Below are 25,365 nucleotides of genomic sequence, written 5' to 3'. Positions count from 1 at the left end.
GTCATATGCGGAGCTAGCTGGCATATAAACTTGTACTACTGTGGTAGGCGTGGGCTTCGTATCTATCTTGGCCACAATAATTAGTGTTACAAGGCCAGATCAGTCAATGATCCAGACTGTTGTCCATGCAACTACTAAAAAGGCTTCTGCCCCTCTTCAGGAACCACACATTTGTCTGGCCTCTCAACAGATACCCCTCCGTTGTGGTTGCACCTACAGTACAGCTATCTTTATCGCTGAGGCACGCAAGCCTCCCCACCAACAGCAAGGTCCATGGTTTATGGGGGGAGGGGGGGGGGGATAACCAGTGTAATGAAATTTATTTCATATCTTGTAGCTGACTTGTAGTTCTATATTGCAGTAAGGGCTCTGACTTGATGCTAAACAAACCAGAGATATTAACAACCACCATTTAACAAGAGCATACTGGAACACTAGGAATATGTCTAAGACTCATTTGCGCCAAAATTTTAAGCTCAAACTATATTGAATTTTCATCCACCCTCAATATAGAAAAGACTATATGTGAATTAAAAATGTACAAATGGTGCATGTAGAAAGAAATTCATATTTAAGATGAGAAGTGTACTTAAAAAGACAGTTCATATTTAAGATAAGTGTACTGACATATGACTAAAAAAAAGTTTATATACAAAAAAATTTAGTTCGTGGTTTAATGCCAATTAATAAGCAGCTCATACATTTGCAAATTAAGCCATTCAGTTTTATTGTTACCTATGGTAAGCATTTTTCACACAACAGCATATGCATAGCTGTGTCTGTGACAGTTTTAGGAAAGACATTTCTTGACACATCTAAACATTTTTCAGTATAATTAAGTGGCATTTGGCTTTGGCAGGTTGATAGACACACAAACATACACACAAAATTCTAGCTTTTGCAACAAACGGTTGCTTCGTCAGGAAAAAGGGAAGGAGAGGGAAAGACGAAAGGAAGTGGGTTTTAAGGGAGAGGGTAAGAGTCATTCCAATCCCGGGAGCGGAAAGACTTACCTTAGGGGGAAAAAAGGACGGGTATACACTCGCGCGCACGCACGCACGCACGCACACACTCGCGCGCACGCACGCACACACACACACACACACACACACACACACACACACACACACGCACACGCACACACACACACACACACACACACACATCCATCCACACATATACAGAGACAAGCAGACATATTTAATGACTTCACTTTGCACTCAGGTAGTTGCAACACCATTTTGCCATGTTTCGCTGTTTTTAGTGTTACACCGTAACCAGATAAGTGTCAGTGATCAATTTCTATTATCCATAGTATGAATGTCACCAATGAAAATTTCAAGTCGAGGTTACCATTTGAAACTCACATTTCAAGCACAACAGATCTGCATTTGATGAGCCGGCCGGTGTGACCGTGCAGTTCTAGGCGCTTCAGTCTGGAACCCCGTGACCGCTACGGTCGCAGGTTCGAATCCTGCCTCGGGCATGGATGTGTGTGATGTCCTTAGGTTAGTTAGGTTTAAGTAGTTCTAAGTTCTAGGGGACTGATGACCACAGATGTTAAGTCCCTTAGTGCTCAGAGCCATTTTTTTGCATTTGATGCCTCATCAGTTGTTGACATATCATGTAGACAATAGAGACAGTACCATCTGGTATGAAAAAATAAATTTTCTTCCATTTCTGTAGACAGTGCCGTCCAGCAAGCAAAAGTAAATAGTCTTCCATTTTATTGAGATTGTATTTTTCCTTTCTAAATAAACTCTTGTTGTTCATCATCGTTTGAAATGAAGTAGTTAAATGGAGAACATTCAGCATAGAAATTGTTGCAACATGAAAATGGTACAGACAGATGTATTCTCTACCGTCCTCTTATAGTCTGTCAGTTGGCGAGAAGAAATCATCTATACTTCAAAGGCGGTGTTTACATTTTTGTATATGAAGTATGATTAATGCCCTGCTTTGATCAGATCATAGTGTCAGCATTCCTATGTTTCACAAAATTTATGAAAGAGTTAAGACATGTTATATTTTGTTTACCAGTTCACTATGGTCATGTTGTCAGTTCAGCCATAAACCCTGTGGTATTTTCTGTATTTAATCATTCACTAATTCCTCTCTTTAGTAAAGCATTAATACTGTTCATGCACTTGTCATTCTGACACCATTTGTTCCACATAATTTACTTCTATTTTTGTGAAATTCCTTTTGGCTACAAGTTTGCATCATCAGAAGTTTGTATCAGCAGAAGTTTGCGTCGTCAGAAGTTTGCGTCAGCTCAGCAGACGTTTGCGTCAGCTCAGCAGACGTTTGCGTCAGCTCAGCAGACGTTTGCGTCAGCTCAGCAGACGTTTGCGTCAGCTCAGCAGACGTTTGCGTCAGCTCAGCAGACGTTTGCGTCAGCTCAGCAGACGTTTGCGTCAGCTCAGCAGACGTTTGCGTCAGCTCAGCAGACGTTTGCGTCAGCTCAGCAGACGTTTGCGTCAGCTCAGCAGACGTTTGCGTCAGCTCAGCAGACGTTTGCGTCAGCTCAGCAGACGTTTGCGTCAGCTCAGCAGACGTTTGCGTCAGCTCAGCAGACGTTTGCGTCAGCTCAGCAGACGTTTGCGTCAGCTCAGCAGACGTTTGCGTCAGCTCAGCAGACGTTTGCGTCAGCTCAGCAGACGTTTGCGTCAGCTCAGCAGACGTTTGCGTCAGCTCAGCAGACGTTTGCGTCAGCTCAGCAGACGTTTGCGTCAGCTCAGCAGACGTTTGCGTCAGCTCAGCAGACGTTTGCGTCAGCTCAGCAGACGTTTGCGTCAGCTCAGCAGACGTTTGCGTCAGCTCAGCAGACGTTTGCGTCAGCTCAGCAGACGTTTGCGTCAGCTCAGCAGACGTTTGCGTCAGCTCAGCAGACGTTTGCGTCAGCTCAGCAGACGTTTGCGTCAGCTCAGCAGACGTTTGCGTCAGCTCAGCAGACGTTTGCGTCAGCTCAGCAGACGTTTGATAATGCACTGTTGTTCAACAATTAATAGTACTCACAGTTTCTCTTGTTATAGGGCTCATTTATAACATGGAAAATTCATTTCACCATGTCTTCCCCTCCTCCTCCCCCCCCCCCCTCCCCACAGCAAGCAAGCGCGCGCGCCCCCCCCCCCCCCCCCCCCACACACACACACACACACACACACACACACACACAGAGTGAGTGAGTGAGAGAGAGAGAGAGAGAGAGAGAGAGAGAGAGAGAGAGAGTCACAATCACCTTGACATTGTATAAGAGATTACTCATATTGAATAGCTATTGTACATTACTCTAATGACAGCTTGTTTTATTTTTCTGCATGATGAACTGATGAAGTTAATGGTTTTAATTTCTTTTGTCAGGAGCAAACAGAATGGCAGAAGTTTCTTCGGCAAAATATAGAAATTGTCGCGAAAGTTGGTGAATTTGCTCCATTAGATACATACTCATTAGTGGTAAGCATATTAATGTCTTATAAACACTATCTTGCATTTCGAATGTTTTGTTGCTTAATTATTATACAGCATGTGATTGGTATATGTTGCCATGCAATTTGTAATTTTTGTCTAAAATTAACATAATTATTTCTGAACAACTTAAAATTTTAGCTTTAAAATATGTTGACAACAGTGCACAATCTTCAGTCTCAATATTTTATTTTTCTGTTTAACTCTGTCTTCGAAAGCTGCATTGACATTTTTGAGAGTACATCTATTTCAGTTTTTTATTTGACAGGAAAAAGCACAGTTGTTAATTTAATTACAGGCATGTCTCAGATTTATTTTAATGTGCAAGTAATCGGTTGCACAGTGATTACTTTCATTCACCCACAGAATGTGTATCTTCTACATCAGTAAAGTATTCCCATATTTGCAGTCACACTGCATGAAATTTTCATTTGTATTGTTCTGCAACACAATTCAAATTCACACACCCCATTTACTGTTTATAATTGCACATACTTAATCTGTACATTTGTGACTTATGAAGTTACCACTTACCTATTTTTGAAGCTTATGCAAACAGATTGAGTTAAATAAGTTGTAATACAGTAAAGAAATGGGGAAAGATAAGGACTAAGTGGTGGTTGGGGATATTTTAGACATCATGGATGGAGGAACTTCTGAATATTTAGAAGCTATTACATACAGAATTTCTATAATTCAACACCTCCAAGACGTCTAGCCATTAATGGATGAGGATGGGCTTGGTGAACCTCACATTTCAGAATATGGGCTGGTCAACACTACGTGTTCTGTACCACTACAAACTGTAGTCATTTTTCAGCAAGTACCACAAAGTATGAAGTAAACTGTTGTGCCTTGAAGAAAAGGGATTTGAAAGCTAATTATCATGTCAAAAAATAATAAAGTTAGTTAATTATTTATTTGTTTGCTGGTAAATGTGTTCAGTCCTAGTACATACAGAAAGTCCTGTATCACAGTGTCATAACATGCCGCTAGAGCAGCTGAAACAAAATGGTGTATCCCATTGCTAAAGTGGAGTATAATGCGGTAATTCATTTTTGTGAAGAGAGAAATGTTGCAGCTGTGTAAGGCCAATCCAGATAACTTCCTTAGCTGCTTGGGTTGATATGACACAACAGCAACATTTCCATTGCTGTCAAAAATGCACAATACTCCATTTTACCAGTGGGCTGAAGTATTCAGTTTTGGTGGCTCCTCCAACGGCATGTTATGGTACTGTGATACACGACTTTCATTATGTACCAGGACTGAAGACATGTACCTACTAGCAAATAAATAAACTTGAAACTTTGTGGGAGATTAAAACTGGGTGCTGGAGTGGATCACAAACCTGGGACCTTTGCCTGTCAGAGGTAAGTGATCTAACAACTAAGCTACCTGAGTGTGACTCATAGCCTGTCCTCACAGCCTTACTTCCACCATTACCTCATTTCATACCTCCCAAACTTCACACAAACTCTCCTATGACTCTTCTGGGCCTAGCACTGGTGGAAGAAAGGAGTTTGCACTATGCCTGCTTCAGTCCCAAGATTATGAGGACAGAGCAAGAAGCAAAAATGGATTAAGAGGAAGACAAATGAAATGAGTAGTATAATCAAAAACTGAGTGGAAAAGGGCATGGGGAAAAAGTGACTTTTACATTTAACAGCGTGTTGACAGTGTTACGTGTTTCACTTCCTGGCAATCAATTCTGGCCATCAATTCTGTCATATAATTTTATAGGTTTTCTCAAGTGTATTTTCCTCACGATAGAATTATACTGCTGGAAAAAATTGATGTACCTTGAAAGATGACATCAACTTGATTTGATGATGACACGTACACATGGGAATAATAGACGTGCTGATAGTGGTATCAACATTGTCCACCAACAGATAGAGATAGCATAGCTACTAGAGCACCATCTGTGTATACCCTTTAATAGGGAATACTCACAGGCAGAAGGCTAAGTGTGATGCAAGCAAGCAACCATGTCAAGGGGCACCCTCATGCTTCCTACAGCCAACTGAGCAAGTTTCAGAGGGTGAAATTGTGGCATTTCAAATGGCAGGATTATCTTTTCCAAGAACTGCCACACAAGTTGGATGTGCTGCGTCAGTTGTGCACCATTGCTTGTATCTGGTCTCGTGAACATTCTCATGCTGGTAGACAAGGCAGCACAGACACCTGCCAGGATAGTTGTATTGTAAGGATACCAGTGGCATATTATACAGCTACCACACCACAGGCACGAGGGCTTGTGAACACAGATGTGAGAACACGAACTGTTGAAAACTGATTATTAGCAGGGGGACTGTGGGTACGCACACCTCTCGCTCGTCTTCCACTCGCACCACAGCATTGACGTGCACAGCTTGACTGGTGCCATTAGAGCATCACATGGAAGATGGAATGGCATGCTGTGATCTTCAATGATGAAAGGAGATTCTGCCTGCATGCAAATGACAGTCATTTGCACATACGGCGTATAACTGCATACAACATATACCTGGTGAGCACTGTCTCATAGTGAATTTTTCCAAAATACCATGACCCCATCCCAGGCCTTATGGTCTGGGGTGCAGTAAGCTGCAACCATCATCCACCTTGAGTGTTTCTGGAGGGGACACCAACCAGTGCTCGGTACATGCACTCCGCTGCTGAGTGAAAATCTCATTATGCAGAATCTTGTCAGACCCATTCTTTTGCCATTCTTGCTGGAGGAAGGTTGTGTCTTGTTCCAACAGGATAATGTTCACCACACAGAGCCCTTGAAGCTCAACATGCTGTACAAGATGGGCAGCAACTTCCCTGGCCAGCATGAGCTCTGGACTTGTTTCCAGTCTAGCATGTGTGGGATATGAGGGCATGAGAAGTGACTCGTGTGACTAATCAATCGACAGCCCTTACAGATCTATGTAAACAGGTCGAGCAGGCATGGCAAAATTTTCTCCGGACTGTATTAGCCATTGGTATGATTTACTGGATACCAGAGTCAGCACCTGCATTGCCACCTGTGGAGACTACACCAAGTATTGATATGACTGTTTCCACATGGGTCGAAATGAGCCACCAGGGCAGTGCTTATGCTATTGATTGTAAATGTAATTATTTCATGTACTCTGTATGCACTGTCACAACAATAAATCTTGAGTGAATTGGAAACCTCTAAAAGGGTGTACTAATTTCTTTTTTCCAGCAGTGTGTATAACTTAATTTTCAAACATTAATTAATTTAAGGAAATTACAGAAAGTTTAGAGCTGGATGGCCAGATGGTACATCTAAAGATGAGTCCAGTGACAATCATTGTAGGATCACATGTTGTGTGAGTGGTGTGGGAACTATTACTGCAATGTTACTGGTAAATGTGTCCTGTAGAGATCACAGGGAAGGGAAAAAAGGAGTATTTGAGAGGTGGTCAAAAATTTTATTACTGCATCAAAAAATAAATAAAGTTATTTAATTATTTCCAGAATGAATGTTCACTGTGCAGCAGTGTATGCACTGATTCCATAAAAATAGCAGATGCTAAAAGAAACCAACAGTCATATCTCACTAACTGTGTACAATAATTTGTCATAAATGTTTGGCTGACATGGCCTTCAGCAGAAATATTGCACACAGGGGACCACATCTGATGTATGATGTTGACACAAATTTCATCATCATCATCATTTATTGCCTTATCGGGCCTTTAAGGCCTACAGCAAGAAGAACAAAAGGAAAAGTAAAGACAAAAAGACTTACAAAAGTACTCTATACAGTAGTAAAAGTTACATATGTACATTACAGCTTAAAGAAAAACGAAAAAATAAACAGGGCATTCAATCAAAGGTTTAAAAGGCAAGAGGGATACATTACAGAAACAAAAAAAAACAAAAAAAAAAACACACACGCAGTGTCTGTCAATTACACGAGAGGAGGGAGCTGTTGCAGATGGCAGTCCATCTCATCCGGTCGTTGGCGTCCTCCTCCACGGCTGCTGGTTCCACTTCTTTTAGGATCGTTGTTATCCTATCCTTCCATCGAGTTCTTGGGCGTCCTCTAGGGCGTTTTCCTGTGGGTTGAGAGTGGAGGACTCTGTTTGGAAGGGATCCGTCTGCCCGTAGGATGTGGCCAAACCATTGGAGTCTCTTCTGCGCCAATATTCGTCCAATGTGTGGCTTTCCATACCGCTGGTATAAATCTTCTTTTTTTCTTCGTTCCCATTTACCTTCCATGGCATTGTAGATGGGTCCATATATCTTCCGAAGTACCTTCCTTTCAAATGCACATATTGCTTCTTCTGCTGTTGCTGATGTTGCCCAAGTTTCACAGCCGTATAAAAGTACTGGTCTCACCAGTGTCGTGTATAGGTGGATCTTGTTCTTCTGCGATATCAGCCGAGATCTGAAAAGATTGTTCAGGCTAAAGAACATGCGATTAGCATTTGTTATACGTTGCTGTACTTCTTTCGTTACTTCACTTCTATTTGTTAGTATGGAGCCCAGGTACTTGAACTCTTCAACTCGTTCGAAGGTATGCCTGTCGACATCAATGGAAGGAGGGAGATCTCGGCGGCGTGATACAACAAGATATTTAGTTTTTTCCTCGTTCACCACCAGCCCAATTTTCTCTGCATTGTGGAGGAATCGGGAAGTATCCCTGCGTACTTGCTCTAGAGTGTCGCCAAGGATCACAACATCATCAGCAAATGCCAAGATTGTGTCTGCTCCCACCATCTCCATCTCTCTGGTTCGACAAGTGTCACGGCTTACTTTTTCCAGGGCCAAATTGAATAATATTGGCGCCAATGGATCTCCTTGTCTCAATCCATTTTGTATACTGAATGATGGTGATAGTTGATTACCAAACCGCACTTGGGCCGTAGACTGAGAGTAGCAAGCAGCAATTAAGCGGATGTATTTTGATGGGATGCCAAGTTCCTCTAACGTTTCCCATAACGTGGCGCGGTCAATGCTGTCATAAGCTTGTCGAAAATCGATGAAGATGAGGTGTAGATCCTTATTGAATTCGTAGAATTTTTCTATCAACTGCCTCAGAGTAAATATGTGATCAATTGTCGATCGTCCAGCAACGAACCCACATTGATAGGTCCCTACAATTCCTTCAGCCAGTGGTTTCATGCGGTTTAGTAGCAGTGTTGTAAAAACTTTGTAGCCAATTTCAAGTAACGAAATCCCTCGGTAGTTGGATACATGAGTAGCATCTCCCTTCTTGAATATGGGACATATGATTGCTCCCTTCCATTCCTCAGGAATAACTTCTGCTTCCCAGATGGTAGAAATTAATCGTTTCAAAGCACCCACCAGTGTTTCCCCTCCCAAGCGAAGCATCTCAGCTGTGATACCACTACCTCCTGGAGCCTTGTTGTTCTTGAGTGCTTTTAGGGCAACACTGATTTCTTCCTCAGATGGTTCAGGGACTTCAACTCTGTCAAAACGGGCATCCGTCTGTGTTGTCCCTACTGGTGGGTTGTCGGGATTCAATAGGTTTTCAAAATGTTTTTTAAATAGGGTTGCTTGCTCTTCTGGCGGTACAACTTCACCCGTCTCATTCGTTAGGACCAATGTACGTTGTCTGTATGCGCCTCTGGCGAATCTTGAGGCCTGGAAAAACGAGCGTGACGACTTTGCTTCTTCGACTGCAATCAACAGACTTTTGTGGTGGTCCCGTTTCTTCTTTCTCATGAGTTGGTCCGTGTTACGCCTCGCTTCGTAGTAAGCTACCCTTGCTTCTTCCGAGAGTTGCTGTAGCCATTTTATCCTCTTCGCTGATCTAATCTCAACAGATTCTCGACATTGTTCATCGAACCAAGGTTTACTTCTTCGTTTTGCATCGCAAACTAGTTCTTCATTTGCACTTTCTAACACTGCATTCCTCAGCAGCATCCATGCGTTCTCCACACTGGTAGGGTTCTCTGTTATTGTGAGATGTTCTGCAATTTTTTCTTGATAGCGCTGTCTCACTTCTACATCTTTCAACTTATTCTTGTCGAAGCGGACCATCATTTCAGAATTTCTTCTCCACATGGTTGAAAGTTTCAGACGTAGTTTGACTACCACTAAGAAATGGTCTGAATTCATATCTGCCCCGCGAAAGGATCTTACATGCTCGACACTACAATGATGTCTTCGGTCAACAAGAACGTGATCGATCTGGTTCATCGATAAAATATTATTTCCCTGTGTGAAACTGAGCTACAACTCATGTAAAAGAATTCGTATGGATCTTGTTAATATTACGTACATAAATTTGTCTGGCTCTGAAGGAATATTTCTTGCAAAACTGTGTGACAGGCAATGCGTCAAATTATGATAACCAGCTCAAAACTTAAAAAAGGTCTTGATTATTTTTAATTATATTCTACAAAAGACTTAAAGTATTATCCTTTATTTTTTACTGTTTGTGTTACTTGTCGTAATAAGAACAAGTAGCAGCACAATCAAAAACAAAAATGATAGATTTATTTTTTGTTGCATATATCTAGAATGAGGAGGTACTCAAGGATATAGAATATGTCAGATATTTGGTAGTCCTAGCTCATGGAATTGTAGTGAAATTAATTTTGGAACTTGCAAGGAGTCAAGAGAAAGCATTAGGTAGAGGTTAGGGAAAGGCGGAGAAGGGGTAATACACATGCTGGTGGTGTGACTTTTTTTTGTCTTTCATATTCTTTGATTTCCTTAATGTTCAACATCCCTCACTGCTCATATTAGGTGCTTGGAGTTTCAATTATTTCTCTAAGATTTGACTTTCAGGCTATTGTCCATTGTTGTTTCTGGATCATTCTTTTAAGATCCAAAGAGCAGAGTGGCTGTTTACTACCTATAATGTAGTGAAATAGCTACCTGATGTTTAAACCTTAACCTGCCTTCCTTCATTATTTATTTTTCATATTTTATCTCTCTCTCTCACACGATTGTATCTTTGTGTATATTAACTTCACTATAGTTATTAAAAAAATGGCAAGTCAGCTGTCCAGTGCTGTCTCATTCGATATTCAAATACACTTTTATCTTATAATATGGATAGATAAAGAAATTCTACTCATCAGGCAGCTGCAGGAGAAGACACTTGTAAACGATGTAGAAATCCGCACGCATTCAGAGCCAGTAGCTCCTTCTTCTAGCAGGAAGGTTTTAGGTGTGACTGTGTCTTTATGCAACATACTTGGGCGATGCACAGGTCTGTTCAGAATTGTGGCTTGATACAGTCATAGGATGGGGCCATACACGTCTGCTTCCAGCCCAGCTGTTAACCTGTGATCCTGCAATATAAATATTGAAGCACTGCCATGTAACGTGAAATATTAAGGAAGGAAACAGGTTGCAGTAAAAGTTCAGTAATAATAATAATAATAATTGGTAAAGTAGTTGCACTGTACTGGATAATTGATGTAGACAATATGAAATGATTTAAATTGAATGAACTGATTTATTCAGTCAGTCAAACACAGAAAAGTGATGGTCCTATAATTCAGTTCAGTTCTTGTCTTCAGTCCTGAGACTGGTTTGATGGAGCTCTCCATGCTACTCTATCCTGTGCAACCTTCATCATCTCCCAGTACTTACTGCAACCTACATCCTTCTGAATCTGCTTAGTGTATTCATCTCTTTGTCTCCCTCTACGATTTTTACCCACCACGCTGCCCTCCAATGCTAAATTTGTGACCCCTTGATGCCTCAGAACATGTCCTACCAACCGGTCCCTTCTTCTTGTCAAGTTGTGCCACAAACTCCTCTTCTCCCCAATTCTATTCAATACCTCCTCATTAGTTACGTGATCTACCCATCCAATCTTCAGCATTCTTCTGTAGCACCACATTTCAAAAGCTTCTATTCTCTTCTTGTCCAAACTATTTATTGTCCATGTTTCACTTTCATACATGGCTACCCTCCATACAAATACTTTCAGAAACGACTTCCTGACGTTTAAATCTATACTCGATGTTAACAAATTTCTCTTCTTCAGAAACGCTTTCCTTGCCATTGCCAGTATACATTTTATATCCTCTCTACTTCGACCATCATCAGTTATTTTGCTCCCCAAATAGCAAAACTCCTTTACTACTTTAAGTGTCTCATTTCCTAATCTAATTCCCTCAGCATCACCCGACTTAATTCGACTAAATTCCATTATCCTCATTTTGCTTTTGTTGATGTTCAACTTATATCCTCCTTTCAAGACACTGTCCATTCCGTTCAACTGCTCTTCCAAATTCTTTGCTGTCTCTGACAGAATTACAATGTCATTGGCAAACCTCAAAGTTTTTATTTCTTCTCCATGGATTGTAATACCTACTCCGAATTTTTCTTTTGTTTCCTTTACTGCTTGCTCAATATACAGATCGAATAACATTGGGGACAGGCTACAACCCTGTCTCACCCCATTCCCAACCGCTGCTTCCCTTTCATGCCCCTCAACTCTTATAACTGCCATCTGGTTTCTGTACAAATTGTAAATAGCCTTTCGCTCCCTGTATTTTACCCCTGCCATCTTTAGAATTTGAAAGAGAGTATTCCAGTGAACACTGTCGAAAGCCTTCTCTAAGTCTACAAATGCTAGAAACGTAGGTTTGCCTATCCTTAATCTATTTTCTAAGATAAGTCGTAGGGTCAGTATTGCCTCACGTGTTCCAACCTTTCTATGGAATCCAAATTGATCTTCCCCGAGGTCGGCTTCTACCAGTTTTTCCATTCGTCTGTAAAGAATTCATGTTAGTATTTTACAGCAGTGACTTATTAAACTGATAGTTCGGTAATTTTCACATCTGTCAACACCTGCTTTCTTTGGGATTGGAATTATTATATTCTTCTTGAAGTCTGAGGGTATTTCGCCTGTTTCATACATCTTGCTCACCAGATGATAGAGTTTTGTCAGGACTGGCTCTCCCAAGGCTGTCAGTAGTTCTAATCGAATGTTGTCTACTCCAGGGGCCTTGTTTCGACTCAGGTCTATCAGTGCTCTGTCAAACTCTTCATGCAGTATCGTGTCTCCCATTTCATCTTCATCTACATCCTCTTCCATTTCCATAATATTGTCCTCAAGTACATCGCCCTTGTATAGACACTCTAAATACTCCTTCCACATTTCTGCTTTCCCTTCTTTGCTTAGAACTGGGTTTCCATCTGAGCTTTTAATATTCATACAAGTGGCTCTCTTTTCTCCAAAGGTCTCTTTAATTTTCCTGTAGGCAGTATCTATCTTACCCCTAGTGAAATAAGCCTCTACATCCTTACATTTGTCCTCTAGCCATCCCTGCTTAGCCATTTTGCACTTCCTGTCGATCTCATTTTTGAGACGTTTGTATTCCTTTTTGCCTGGTTCATTTACTGCGTTTTCATATTTTCTCCTTTCATCAATTAAATTCAATATTTCTTCTGTTACCCAAGGATTTATACTAGCCCTTGTCTTTTTACCTACTTGATCATCTGCTGCCTTCACTACTTCATCCCTCAGAGCTACGCATTCTTCTTCTACTGTATTTCTTTCCCCCATTCCTGTCAATTGTTTCCTTATGCTCTCCCTGAAACTCTGTACAACCTCTGGTTCTTTCAGTTTATCCAGGTCCCATCTCCTTAAATTCCCACCTTTTTGCAGTTTCTTCAGTTTTAATCTAAAGTTCATAACCAATAGATTGTGGTCAGAGTCCACGTCTGCCCCTGGAAATGTCTTACAATTTAATACCTGGTTCCTAAATCTCTGTCTTACCATTATATAATCTATCTGATACCTTCTAGTATCTCCAGGGTTCTTCCATGTATACAACCTTCTTTTATGAGTCTTGAACCAAGTGTTAACTATGATTAAGTTATGCTCTGTGCAAAATTCTACCAGACGGCTTCCTCTTTCATTTCTCTCCCCCAATCCATATTCACCCACTATGTTTCCTTCTCTCCCTTTTCCTAATCTCAAATTCCAGTCACCCATGACTATTAAATTTTCATCTCCCTTCACTACCTGAATAATTTCTTTTATCTCATCATACATTTCATCAATTTCTTCATCATCTGCAGAGCCAGTTGGCATATAAACTTGTACTACTGTAGTTGGCATGGGCTTCGTGTTTATCTTGGCCACAATAATTCGTTCACTATGCTGTTTGTAGTAGTTTACCCGCACTCCTATTTTTTTTAATTCATTATTAAACCTACTCCTGCATTAACCCATATTTGATTTTGTATTTATAATCCTGTATTCACCTGACCAAAAGTCTTGTTTTTCCTGCCTCCTCAGAGGCATTTTTGCTCTTGTTCTTCCTGCCACCGAACTTCACTAATTCCCACTATATCTAACTTTAACCTATCCATTTCCCTTTTTAAATTTTCTAACCTACCTGCCGGATTAAGGGATCTGACATTCCACACTCTGATCTGTAGAACGCTAGTTTTCTTTCTCCTGATAACGATGTCCTCCTGAGTAGTCCCCGCCCGGAGTTCCGAATGGGGGACTATTTTACCTCCAGAATATTTTACCCAATAGGACACCATCATCATTTAACCGTACAGTAAAGCTGCATGCCCCCGGGATATATTACGGCTGTAGTTTCCCCTTGCTTTCAGCTGTTTGCAGTACCAGGACAGCAAGGCCGTTTTGGTTAGTGTTACAAGGCCAGATCAGCCAATCATCCAGACTCACCCCTGCGGGTCCGGGGTAAGAATAGGCCCGAGGTATTCCTGCCTTTCGTAAGAGGCGACTCAAAGGAGTCCATCCCCCTCACGGGGGTAGTTAGCGCCTGCGTCCGGAGATGGACGGTTTCACGACCTATAATCGTGGTCTTTTTGGTTTTTCACTTCTCGTTTCTTCCTTCCTTTTGTTGGTTCCTTTCTTTGCTCTTCTCTACTTCACTGTCTTCCTTACTCTTTCCCTTGACTTCTCCTTGCCTTCTCATTGCCTTTTTCTCCTTGCCTTCTCATTGCCTTCTTCTCCTTGCCTTCTCATTGCCTCCTTCTCCTTGCTTTCTCATTGCCTTCTTCTCTTTGCCTTCTCTGGTCTCCGCCTCGGCGTTTGAGACAGTCTGTCCTCTTTCTCCCTCTCTCTTCTTTTTCCTCTTCTTCCTTCCTCCCTGTGCGTGTCTGAAGGCCGACCCACGCGTTCGCACGCGTAGCCGGTGACGGGGTAACGCGTAAGTCCCCGCCCTGGGTAGACATGTAAGGCACGCGCGTACCCCCTGGTAAAGGCCAGGCCCGGGGAGGGGTGATTGCCTGAGCTGATACCTTCTGACCATGCCGATTGGTCCCTCCGTCTGTTTCTCGGGAGGTGTGACCTGAGGTGTAAACATTCACCTAAGGCGGGAGTGCCCTCTGAGAGGGTCCCCACAAGGAAGGAGCGCGCCATCGGAGACGCTGGCAATCATGGGGGATTCCTCCGCAATGGATTCTACTCCATCGCTTTCGACTTTGACCCACAAACGGAAACGTGACCAGCCAACAGTGACAAAAGTACTACCGCCTGCCCCACAGTTCCTCGTAGTTTCTCGATCTGAGGACGGAAAGGATTTTTCCTCTGTCAACCCTTTCGTTATCCAGAAGGGCGTAGATGCCATAGCCGGATCTGTCAAATCTTGTACCAGGTTGCGTAACGGTACCTTATTACTAGAAACTGAGAGTGCCTTTCAGGCACAAAAACTGCTTCGGGCCACACTCCTGTACACGTTCCCTGTCCGGGTGGAGGCCCACCGAACTTTGAATTCGTCTCGTGGTGTAGTCTATAGTAGCTCTCTCGACGGATTGACTGACGAGGAGCTTCAATCTTTCCTCGCTGAGCAGGGCGTGACGGCTGTCCATCGGGTCATGAAAAAGGTCAACAATGACCTTGTACCGACCCGGACACTTTTCTTGACCTTCGATAGTGTTAAGAAGCTGCCATCGCGAATCAAGGCGGGCTACGAGGTTATTTCTGTTCGCCCCTATATCCCGACACCTACGCGCTGCTACCAGTGTCAGCGTTTCAATCACACTCGACAGTCTTGCTCCAATGCGGCTAAATGTGTCACTTGTGGCAGGGATGCCCATGAGGGTGACTGTCCACCTCCGTCTCCTCGTTGTGTGAACTGTCAGGGTGACCATGCCGCATCCTCCCGTGACTGTCCTGTCTATAAGGCAGAACGCTGTATCCAGGAAATTCGAGTCAAAGAGAAAGTGTCCACCTCGGCTGCTCGCAAGCTATTGGCTAGTAGGAAGCCCACGCTGCTCCCAGCGGGGAAATACAGCACTGTCCTCGCCTCTCCTCGAACTACCCGGGAGGTAGCAACCCAGACATGCGATCTGACCTTCAGCACCACGGTCGTCCGTTCGGCCAGTGCTAAGATCGCCCGGTCGACGTCTCCTCTTCCTCCCATCACCCCACAGACACCAGCCACTTCCTCAGCTTCTGCTCAGTCGAAGACCCCGAAGTCAGATGCACGGGCCTTCAAGAAGGAACCATCCCGTGCAGACTTCCTCCGTCCCTCGACCTCCCAGCCTTCGACCGGTACTTCCACCAAACGTCCTTCTAAAAAGGCGCATAGGAAGCACAGTTCTCCTTCTCCGCCGCGGCGCCTTTCTTCTCCTGCACCACCCAGCGGTTGCCGCCCCAGGCCGTCATCCGTTTCGCCTGGCCGCACCGCTGGTAGCCGAACATCTGGCCGTTCACCGGCGGAGGAAGCTCCCCCTCCCGGCCATCCTCCCGAGATGGCCGATTACCCTATAGACCCCATGGACGATGACTGTCCACCTCCTGCTAGCGGCGGCAGTGCTCGCTCGAAGCCAGGCCCTAAGCGGCCTTCGAGGTGACCCCTTCTCTCATCTTCCTTTTCTTACGATGGCACTTATTAACTGGAATATTCGCAGCATTCGCTCCAACCGAGAGGACTTGAAGTTGCTGCTCCGCTTGCATCGTCCGCTCGTCGTAGCCCTCCAGGAAACGAAGCTACGCCCATGCGATCAAATTGCCTTGGCACACTACACCTCTGTGCGTTTTGACCTACCCCCTGTGGTAGGTATCCCAGCTCATGGAGGTGTTATGTTGCTGGTCCGGGATGATATTTACTACGATCCCATCACGTTGCACACCGGCCTGCAGGCAGTTGCCATCCGCATTACTCTCCCCACTTTTACGTTTTCCTTTTGTACCGTTTACACTCCATCGTCATCTGCCGTTACCAGAGCAGACATGACGCAACTTATTGCTCAGCTACCTGCACCATTTTTGTTAACTGGAGACTTCAATGCCCACCATCCTCTTTGGGGCTCTCCAGCATCCTGCCCGAGGGGCTCCTTGTTAGCAGACCTTTTCAACCAGCTCGATCTTGTCTGCCTCAATACTGGCGCCCCTACTTTTCTTTCGGACACATCTCATACCTATTCCCATTTAGACCTCTCTATATGTACTCCCCAACTTGCACGCCGGTTTGAGTGGTATGCACTTGCTGATACATATTCGAGCGACCACTTCCCGTGTGTTATCCATCTCCTGCAGCATACTCCCTCTCCGTGCTCCTCTCGTTGGACCATCTCCAAGGCAGACTGGGGGCTCTTCTCTTCTAGGGCGACCTTTCAGGATCAAACCTTCACGAGCTGCGATCGTCAGGTCGCACACCTCACGGAAGTCATTCTCGCTGCTGCTGAATATTCCATCCCTCACCCTACTTCTTCTCCACATCGCGTACCGGTCCCCTGGTGGACCGCAGCATGTAGAGACGCTTTACGTGCTCGTCGACGTGCTTTACGCACCTTTAAACGCCACCCTACAGTGGTGAATTGTATTAATTATAAACGATTACGTGCTCAGTGTTGTCGTATTATTAAAGAAAGCAAGAAAGCCAGCTGGGCTGCTTTCACAAGCACCTTCAACAGTTCTACTCCTTCTTCTGTTGTCTGGGGTAGCCTGCGCCGGCTATCTGGCACTAAGGTCCACTCCCCAGTTTCTGGCTTGAAGGTCGCGAATGAAGTCCTTGTGGCCCCTGAGGCTGTCTCCAATGCCTTCGGCCACTTTTTCGCCGAGGTTTCGAGCTCCGCTCATTACCACCCTGCCTTCCTCCCCTGCAAACAGGCAGAGGAGGCTAGGCCACCTGACTTCCGCTCCTCGAATTGTGAAAGTTATAATGCACCATTCACCATGCGGGAACTCGACACCGCACTTGGCCGATCACGGTCCTCTGCTCCAGGGCCTGATTCTATTCATATTCAGATGCTGAAGAACCTTTCTCCTGCGGGTAAAGGTTTTCTTCTTCGTACATACAATCGCATCTGGATTGAGGGACATGTTCCCGCATGCTGGCGCGAGTCTATTGTTGTCCCGATTCCTAAGCCGGGGAAGGACAAGCACTTGCCTTCCAGTTATCGACCTATCTCGCTTACCAGCTGTGTCTGTAAAGTGATGGAGCGAATGGTTAACTCTCGATTGGTTTGGCTGCTCGAATCTCGACACCTACTTACCAATGTACAATGTGGATTTCGAAGGCGCCGCTCTGCTGTTGACCATCTGGTTACCTTGTCGACCTTCATTATGAATAACTTCTTGCGGAAGTGCCCGACCGCAGCTGTGTTCTTTGATTTGGAGAAGGCTTACGACACCTGTTGGAGGCCGGGCATTCTCCGCACCCTGCATACATGGGGCTTTCGCGGTCGCCTCCCTCTTTTTATTCGTTCCTTTTTAATGGATCGACAGTTTCGGGTACGTGTGGGTTCTGTCCTGTCCGACACCTTTCGCCAGGAGAATGGGGTGCCACAGGGCTCAGTTTTGAGCGTCGCTCTCTTCACCATCGCAATCAATCCAATAATGGATTGCCTCCCAGCTGATGTATCAGGCTCCCTTTTCGTGGACGATTTTACCATCTATTGCAGCGCGCAGTGTCCACGTGTCCTGGAGCGCTGTCTTCAGCGTTCTCTTGACCGTCTTTACTCCTGGAGTGTCGCCAATGGCTTCCGTTTTTCTGCCGAGAAGACGGTCTGTATTAACTTCTGGCGCTACAAAGAGTTTCTCCCACCGTCCTTACGACTCGGTCCCGTTGCTCTCCCACTCGTGGAGACAATCAAATTTTTAGGCCTTACCTTTGACAGGAAACTTAGCTGGTCTCCACATGTGTCATATTTGGCCGCCCGTTGTACCCGTTCTTTAAATGTCCTCCGTGTTCTCAGTGGTATGTCGTGGGGAGCGGATCGAACCGTCCTACTTCGTCTATATCAGTCGATCGTCCGCTCCAAGCTGGATTATGGGAGCTTCGTATACTCCTCTGCACGGCCATCCATCTTACGCCGCCTCAACTCCATACAACATCGGGGTTTACGACTTGCGATCGGAGCATTTTATACCAGTCCCGTAGAGAGTCTTCATGCTGACGCTGGCGAATTGCCACTCACCTACCGGCGCGATATACTGCTTTGTCGGTATGCCTGTCGGCTACTGTCAATGCCCGACCATCCGTCTTATCGTTCCTTTTTTGACGACTCTCTTGACCTTCAATACGGGTTGTCTGTCTCTGCCTTGCTGCCACCTGGAGTTCGCTTTCGTCGCCTCCTTCAACACCTTCATTTTTCACTCCCTGCAACCTTTCGAGTGGGCGAGAGCCGCACGCCACCTTGGCTCCAGGCTCAGGTCCGCGTTCACCTCGACCTCAGCTCACTCCCAAAAGAGGTCACCCCCGGTTCGGTCTACCACTCCCGTTTTTTGGAACTTCGTTCGAAGTTCAACAACATGACTTTCATTTATACAGATGGCTCTAAGACCAATGACGGGGTCGGGTGTTCCTTTATTGTCGGGGCACAAAGTTTCCAATACCGGCTCCATGGCCATTGTTCGGTCTTCACAGCTGAGCTCTTTGCCCTCTACCAGGCTGTTCTTTACATTTGCCGCCACCGACATTCTGCTTATGTCATCTGCTCAGATTCCCTGAGCGCCATCCAGAGCCTCAGTGATCCGTACCCGGTTCACCCTTTCGTACACCGGATCCAACGCTCTCTTCAGCAGCTGGTGGACGTCGGTACGCCGGTTAGCTTTATGTGGGTTCCTGGCCATGTCGGTATCCCTGGGAACAAAGCTGCAGATGCCGCGGCCAAGGCTGCGGTCCTCCAGCCTCGGACAGCTTCTTGTTGTGTCCCTTCGTCCGATTTTAGCAGGGTCATTTGTCGGCGCGTTGTGTCGCTGTGGCATGCCGATTGGGCTGCACTTACCGACAACAAGCTTCGGGCCTTAAAACCTCTTCCCGTGGCTTGGACGTCCTCCTCACGCCCTTCTCGGCGGGAGGAGGTCGTTTTAGCAAGGTTAAGAATTGGACACTGCCGGTTCAGCCATCGCCATCTGCTGACGGCTGCGCCGGCGCCGTTCTGCCAATGTGGGCACTTGCTGTCGGTTAGACATATTTTAATGTCCTGTCCAGATCTTACCACACTGCGCCTCGATCTTAACCTGCCTAATACTTTAGATGCCATTTTAGCGGATGACCCACGAGCAGCTGCTCGTGTTCTTTGTTTTATCAATTTGACAAACCTCGCTAAGGACATTTGATGATGTTTTTTAATCTTATGCCTGTCAGTCTGTCTTTTATTGTGTTTTCCCTTTTAGTTGTTGTTGTCAACTTGTGCCTCGCGGTGCATTCTTAGAGTAGTCAGGGCGCTAATGACCATTGACGTTGTGCGCCCGAAAACCACAAAAAAAAAAAAATCATCCAGACTGTTCCTCCTGCAACAACTGAAAAGGCTGCTGCCCCTCTTCAGGAACCACACGTTTGTCTGGCTTCTCAACAGACACCCCTCCGTTGTGGTTGCACCTATGGTACGGCCATCTGTATCACTGAGGCACGCAAGCCTCCCCACCAACAGCAAGTTCCATGGTTCATGGGTGTAGGGGTCCTATAATAAATAATTTAAACATGTAATACTATAATAATAATGCAGTTAAGCTTGTGCAGGTAGAATAACAGAACCCCCAAATGCTAACCAAACATCGCTGGTATGTGGAAAACAGAGACCTGCTACCTTAAATTGAAAACAACATATTCACCAGTTCACAAATACATGAAGTCCACCATGTTGATCAACATATTAAAACACTTAGCTTCGCAAACACATTCTTTAATTCCATTCCATATTAATTAGAAAAGGGCAACCAAAGTAAGTTAACACTTTCAAGACAAGCGACATAGCTCCTATGTCACATGGATTTACACAAAAAGTTATTCTGTGATGCTTGTACTACCATGAAAAAATTACATTTGGCAGCACTTCTCATTCATAGGAAAGGAAAGTTACTTTTTTCCGATGTGCTGATTCATCTTGTTGTCACTCACAGGACCTCATAAGGTTACAGGCAGAACAGAGGGCCTCAGTTGTTGTCTGTGTTGTTGGCCTCTCGTTTTGTGTTTGTCTTTAAGATTGGCTTATGTGATTATGAGAGAGTATTTCTGTTAGACAATAGTGAGTCTGAGCTTCATTCAGAGGCAGTGACGATATGCAATTTATTTCGTCGCATTTTTTCTGTAAGTGTGTGTATTGTCTACTGTGCACAAGATGGCATAATTTTATAATTTATGCTATAGATGAAGAATGCATTTCTGATGATGAAGAGTCAGTGAGTTCTCATGATGAAGTTACAGGCATTGATGCATCAGAGATCATTTGACTCAACCTATCAGTAAGCCTCTTTCGATTAGGCAGTGGACAGATTGACGATACCACTGCTCCACAGCTTCGATTTTTTTGAAGAATTAAGTGGGATTCAGATTCGAATTGACCAGAATCCTTCTGTGTTTGATTGTTTCTCCTGCTTTTTTGATGAACTGCTGAAAATGATAACCCGAGAGACAAACCACTGTGCTATGATAACTATTGACAAGCTAAATGCAACGTAGAACCTGATGCAGCACTCAGTTTGACATAATTGGAGTACTGTGAAATTCATGAACATGTAAATTTCTTTGGTGTGGTTTTACATACATATCTGCCCAAAGAGTATCGGGAACAACTTTTTTCAGACGTGACTGTACGCTGCAGTGTGCACACACCTCACACAGTTGATGGTGGGGATGTGAACAAGACTTGCCCGGCGCCACTGTACTGCGAGCCTTCATTCAAATGAGATCGTGTTTTTAGGGGGACCCTGATGAGTGACCCATTTCAAGTGCCAAATGCAGCAAATGATGGAACAGTGGTACAGTGTCAAATTTTGTGTTGGACTGGGAAGTCGGGCATAGAGACTTGGGCCACGATTTGCCAAATGTTCAAGGATGAAAGAATTTCATAATCTACAGTTTTTAAATGGTACAGGTTCTTCAGAGATGGCCAAGAGTGTGTGGATGACGAGCCCTATGCAAAATGGCCATTGGCATCAAAAACCAATAACAGTGTGCAAGGTGTGCATGAAGTGCTGAATTCAGACCATTGGTTAAGTGTGCACATGGTCACAAATCCAATTGGCATTGATAAGATGACAGTGGAAATGTTATCACTGAAAATTTGGCAAAGTGAAAGATCTGCACTAATTTTGTCCCAAAGGTCTTGACAGATGGCAAAAGCAGGGCAAGTGTCTGCTTGCAAAGACCTCCAGCGATGCATTGAAGAAGGCCCCAGCTCTTTGGACAATGCAATAGAGACTACTTCTGGATATTCGAATACAATCTGGAAACTAAGTGCCAAAGTTCTCAATGGCCCACTGCAGCATCACCTCATCCAAAACAAAGTTCAAATGAGTAAATTGATAGTGAAACCCATACTCATCATTTTCTTCAATGCCAAGAGATTGGTCCACTATGAATTTGTACCTGAGGGGCAGAGAGAGAATGGTGCATTTTTACCTACAAATGCTAAGAAGAAAGAAGCAGACTTGGCACCAACAGAGTATTTGCTATTCCCAAAAGTGAAATTGCTGAAACCCTCCTTCAAAGGAAGTCACCATGGGAACACCAGTACTGTTAAAGGATCTTGAATGCATACTGCTTAAGGACCTACCAAAATCTGCCTACCGGGCAGCCTTCAAGTCAAAGAAAAGCCACAGGCTAAAGTGTGTCAACACTCAAAAGCTGTACTTCGAAGAATTTTGAGACATTGTAGCAATATCTCAAATAAATCTATTTTTCCAAAAGTTTTCCTGATAATTGTGTGCACCTTATTAGAAAACTGAAATTGACCTATTGGTCTACAATACTTCAGATCTCCTTTGTGGGAAAATGGTTACCAAGAGATCACTGTTTGTCAATTCTGCATCTTATAGATAACGTGACTTTTATTTCAAAACATCGAGGAGGGCATAATCCTATTCACAAGGCGAGATCCATCTTTCGTATATCCATGAGAAAAATTAAGGAACATATAAACCAGGTGAAAATCTCGCTATAGATGAAGGAATTTGCCATTTTCACAGTAGACTTAGTTTCGAGGTCTACATAAAAAATAAGCCTAACAGATATGGCATAAAATTTTTTTATGTTATGTAACACTGAAAGTGGCTACATTTAGAAATTTGAAATATATTCTGTTAGTTAGGCAAATGCTAATAACAGGATTTTGCATGTAGTAAACAGACTGTGTGAAAGTGTCTATGGTGAAGGCCACACCCTATGTGGTGATTGGTTTTATGTCAGCCCTGATCTGTTCGAACATTGAACATTTATTGTGATACAAAACTGAGGCGGTTGGTGCAGTAATGAAAAATAGAATATGTCTAGCTAAAGATGTAGAAGCATAATGGTTCGGAAAATAACTTCCTTCTCACAGAAGAGACCATTTCCTGCCTGTGAAACAAAAACACTCTAAGGATGTATTTATTTTGACAACTAAACATAAGAGACCTATAGTTAGTGCAATTAGTTCACCCACCTACTGATTGGCAAAACATCTGGCACATTTATTAGCACCCGAACTGGGACACTGCGAACATCATGTTAACTCTCAGCCATTTGTTGAGACCCTCAGGAAAATAAAGATAGGCCATGTTCAAATAACTAATTGGGATGCAGCCAGGTGACATAATCAACAACCGCCGCTATTTCGACAGGAGCAGACATGCCATTTTCAAAGTATAACTGCCAACAATTAAGTGCTGTGCAGGAGAATTTAAAACTTGGTTTTAGAGAAACTCCAGAAAGATAACATTCACAAAAACCAAAGATGACCAATGTCAGAAGTTATGAATAGTGAAATTAATAATTAACAGGTGACAATCCATCCCGGATTTCCCACTGTTTAATCAAAAGGTGAGGTGGCATTAACTCTGGCTCTGTGTTTTTTGACAAGGGAGAGAGCAGGATTCCATACAGAATTTATATAAAAATCACCTTCTCTATTTATAAGATCACTTGCTAATTTAATTTCAACAGTTTCCTTAATAACACCATCCCAATAGCAGGAACTGTAACCGAGGTTTTAAATTCCCTAGCACAGTGTTTACTTGCTGCAGTTATGCCCTAAAAACGGCAGGGTCTTCTCTTGTTGAAATGTCAGACGTTGTCGATGACACCACCCGGCTGCATTCCTCTAATTTATTTGAACATCGTATATGCTGGGAGAAATCAAAGTCTCACAAAGATAGGCCAAACTGACATAATGTGTAGTCTGGGTGGTGTCACTTTTTACGAGAGCACTGGTGCAAGACACATTGAAATTTTTGGCCCAACAGTTTCCATCTGATATCGTGAAGCCTTTCCACCATGCCTTAACAACAACAAACTTTCTGTACTGCAACGAATATTATGAGATGACAGAGAGCACGGCCATGGAATCCCCACTGTCTCCAGCTGTTGCAAACTTTTTCATGGAGCACTTATGAGGAACAAGACCTGAACTGCGTGAGGTTATGTTCATCTTGCTTGCTATGGTACGTTGACGACACCTCCTTCATATAGCCTCATTGTGAAAATGCACTGTATGAGTTTGTTGACAACATGAACGGTGTCCATCCCAACATTAAATTTATTGTCGAGCTGAAGAGGGATGGCAAGCTTCCATTCTTGGATGTTTTAGTTGAGTGGGAGGGCGGTTTAGTCATTCAGTGTACAGGAAATCTATGCGTACTGGCCAGTATTTGAGCACCAGCAGTTTTCACCACACCATACACAAGAAAGTGCACTGAACACTTTAGTACACAGGGCAAAGATTTTTTTTTTCTGACAGCGTCCATCTAGAGTCGGAATTTCAGCATTTGAAGTGTGTGTATTCAGAGAAAATGGTTACAGTAAGAGAGAAATTGCTAAAGCTTTCGAGTGCCACCAACGAAAGGTGCGTTACGAAATAGCAAAAAGAGACCAATCCAGCTGCATTCCTTCCATACTATGGAGCAACTACTAGCAAGATAGGATGTATGCTGAAGAGACAAGGACTGAAACCAGTGCTACGGCCTGCCTCCAAGATAAGAGATGTGTTATACCCTGTGAAAGACAACATAGATCTGAGAGTTCCTGGCTTGTATGGTGCTCTATGTGAATGTGGTAGCATTTAGAAGGGTCAAACTATTTGCACTGTTGTTGAGAATTGTTCAGAGCATTCATGACATATGAAACAGAGGGAACTTGAGAAAGTCAGCCGCAACTGAACATTGCCTAGAAAACGGCCATAATAGACAGTTTGAAAGAACAAGAGTTTAGGCACAAACACCATCATTCTGGAATTCTGTTGTCAAGGAAGTGTCGGAAATTAGAATTAAAAGCAACAATTTTAACAGGATCCTAGGGTACACTCTTAGTAGAGTATGGAGCAAGCTTTGGACATTCATTGAAAGCAGAGACATAGGCTTGACACTTGTCGGAATGCAAGAACAGCCGTTTCAAACGCATCACCAGTTGCTCGCGCCATGTGATGTCACTTGGTCGTGCAGTGGAACTGAGCTGCCTAACGAGCCTTCCATGCATATGCCATTCTGGTCTTCTCTGGAAGGTTCCAGAGGCTGCCATTACATTTATATAAGCAAAACAGCATGCCAGCCCC

General features: G+C 43.9%; 1 protein-coding gene across 1 annotated transcript in view; it reads left to right on the top strand.

Moving 5' to 3' along the window:
* Window positions 1-25,365, top strand: part of LOC124716462 (exportin-6-B) — a gene marked incomplete in the record, with an annotated part of 329,183 nt that overhangs the window by 207,810 nt on the left and 96,008 nt on the right. Inside the window, 1 exon segment of the mRNA XM_047243176.1 lies at window positions 3,364-3,456. Coding sequence (XP_047099132.1) covers window positions 3,364-3,456 — 93 coding nt within the window.

The sequence above is a fragment of the Schistocerca piceifrons genome, chromosome 1 (assembly GCF_021461385.2).
Source record: "Schistocerca piceifrons isolate TAMUIC-IGC-003096 chromosome 1, iqSchPice1.1, whole genome shotgun sequence".
In the NCBI taxonomy this organism is placed as follows: domain Eukaryota; kingdom Metazoa; phylum Arthropoda; class Insecta; order Orthoptera; family Acrididae; genus Schistocerca; species Schistocerca piceifrons.
The sequence above is the reverse complement of the archived record's forward strand: the minus strand, read 5'-3'. Positions and strand labels throughout refer to the sequence as shown.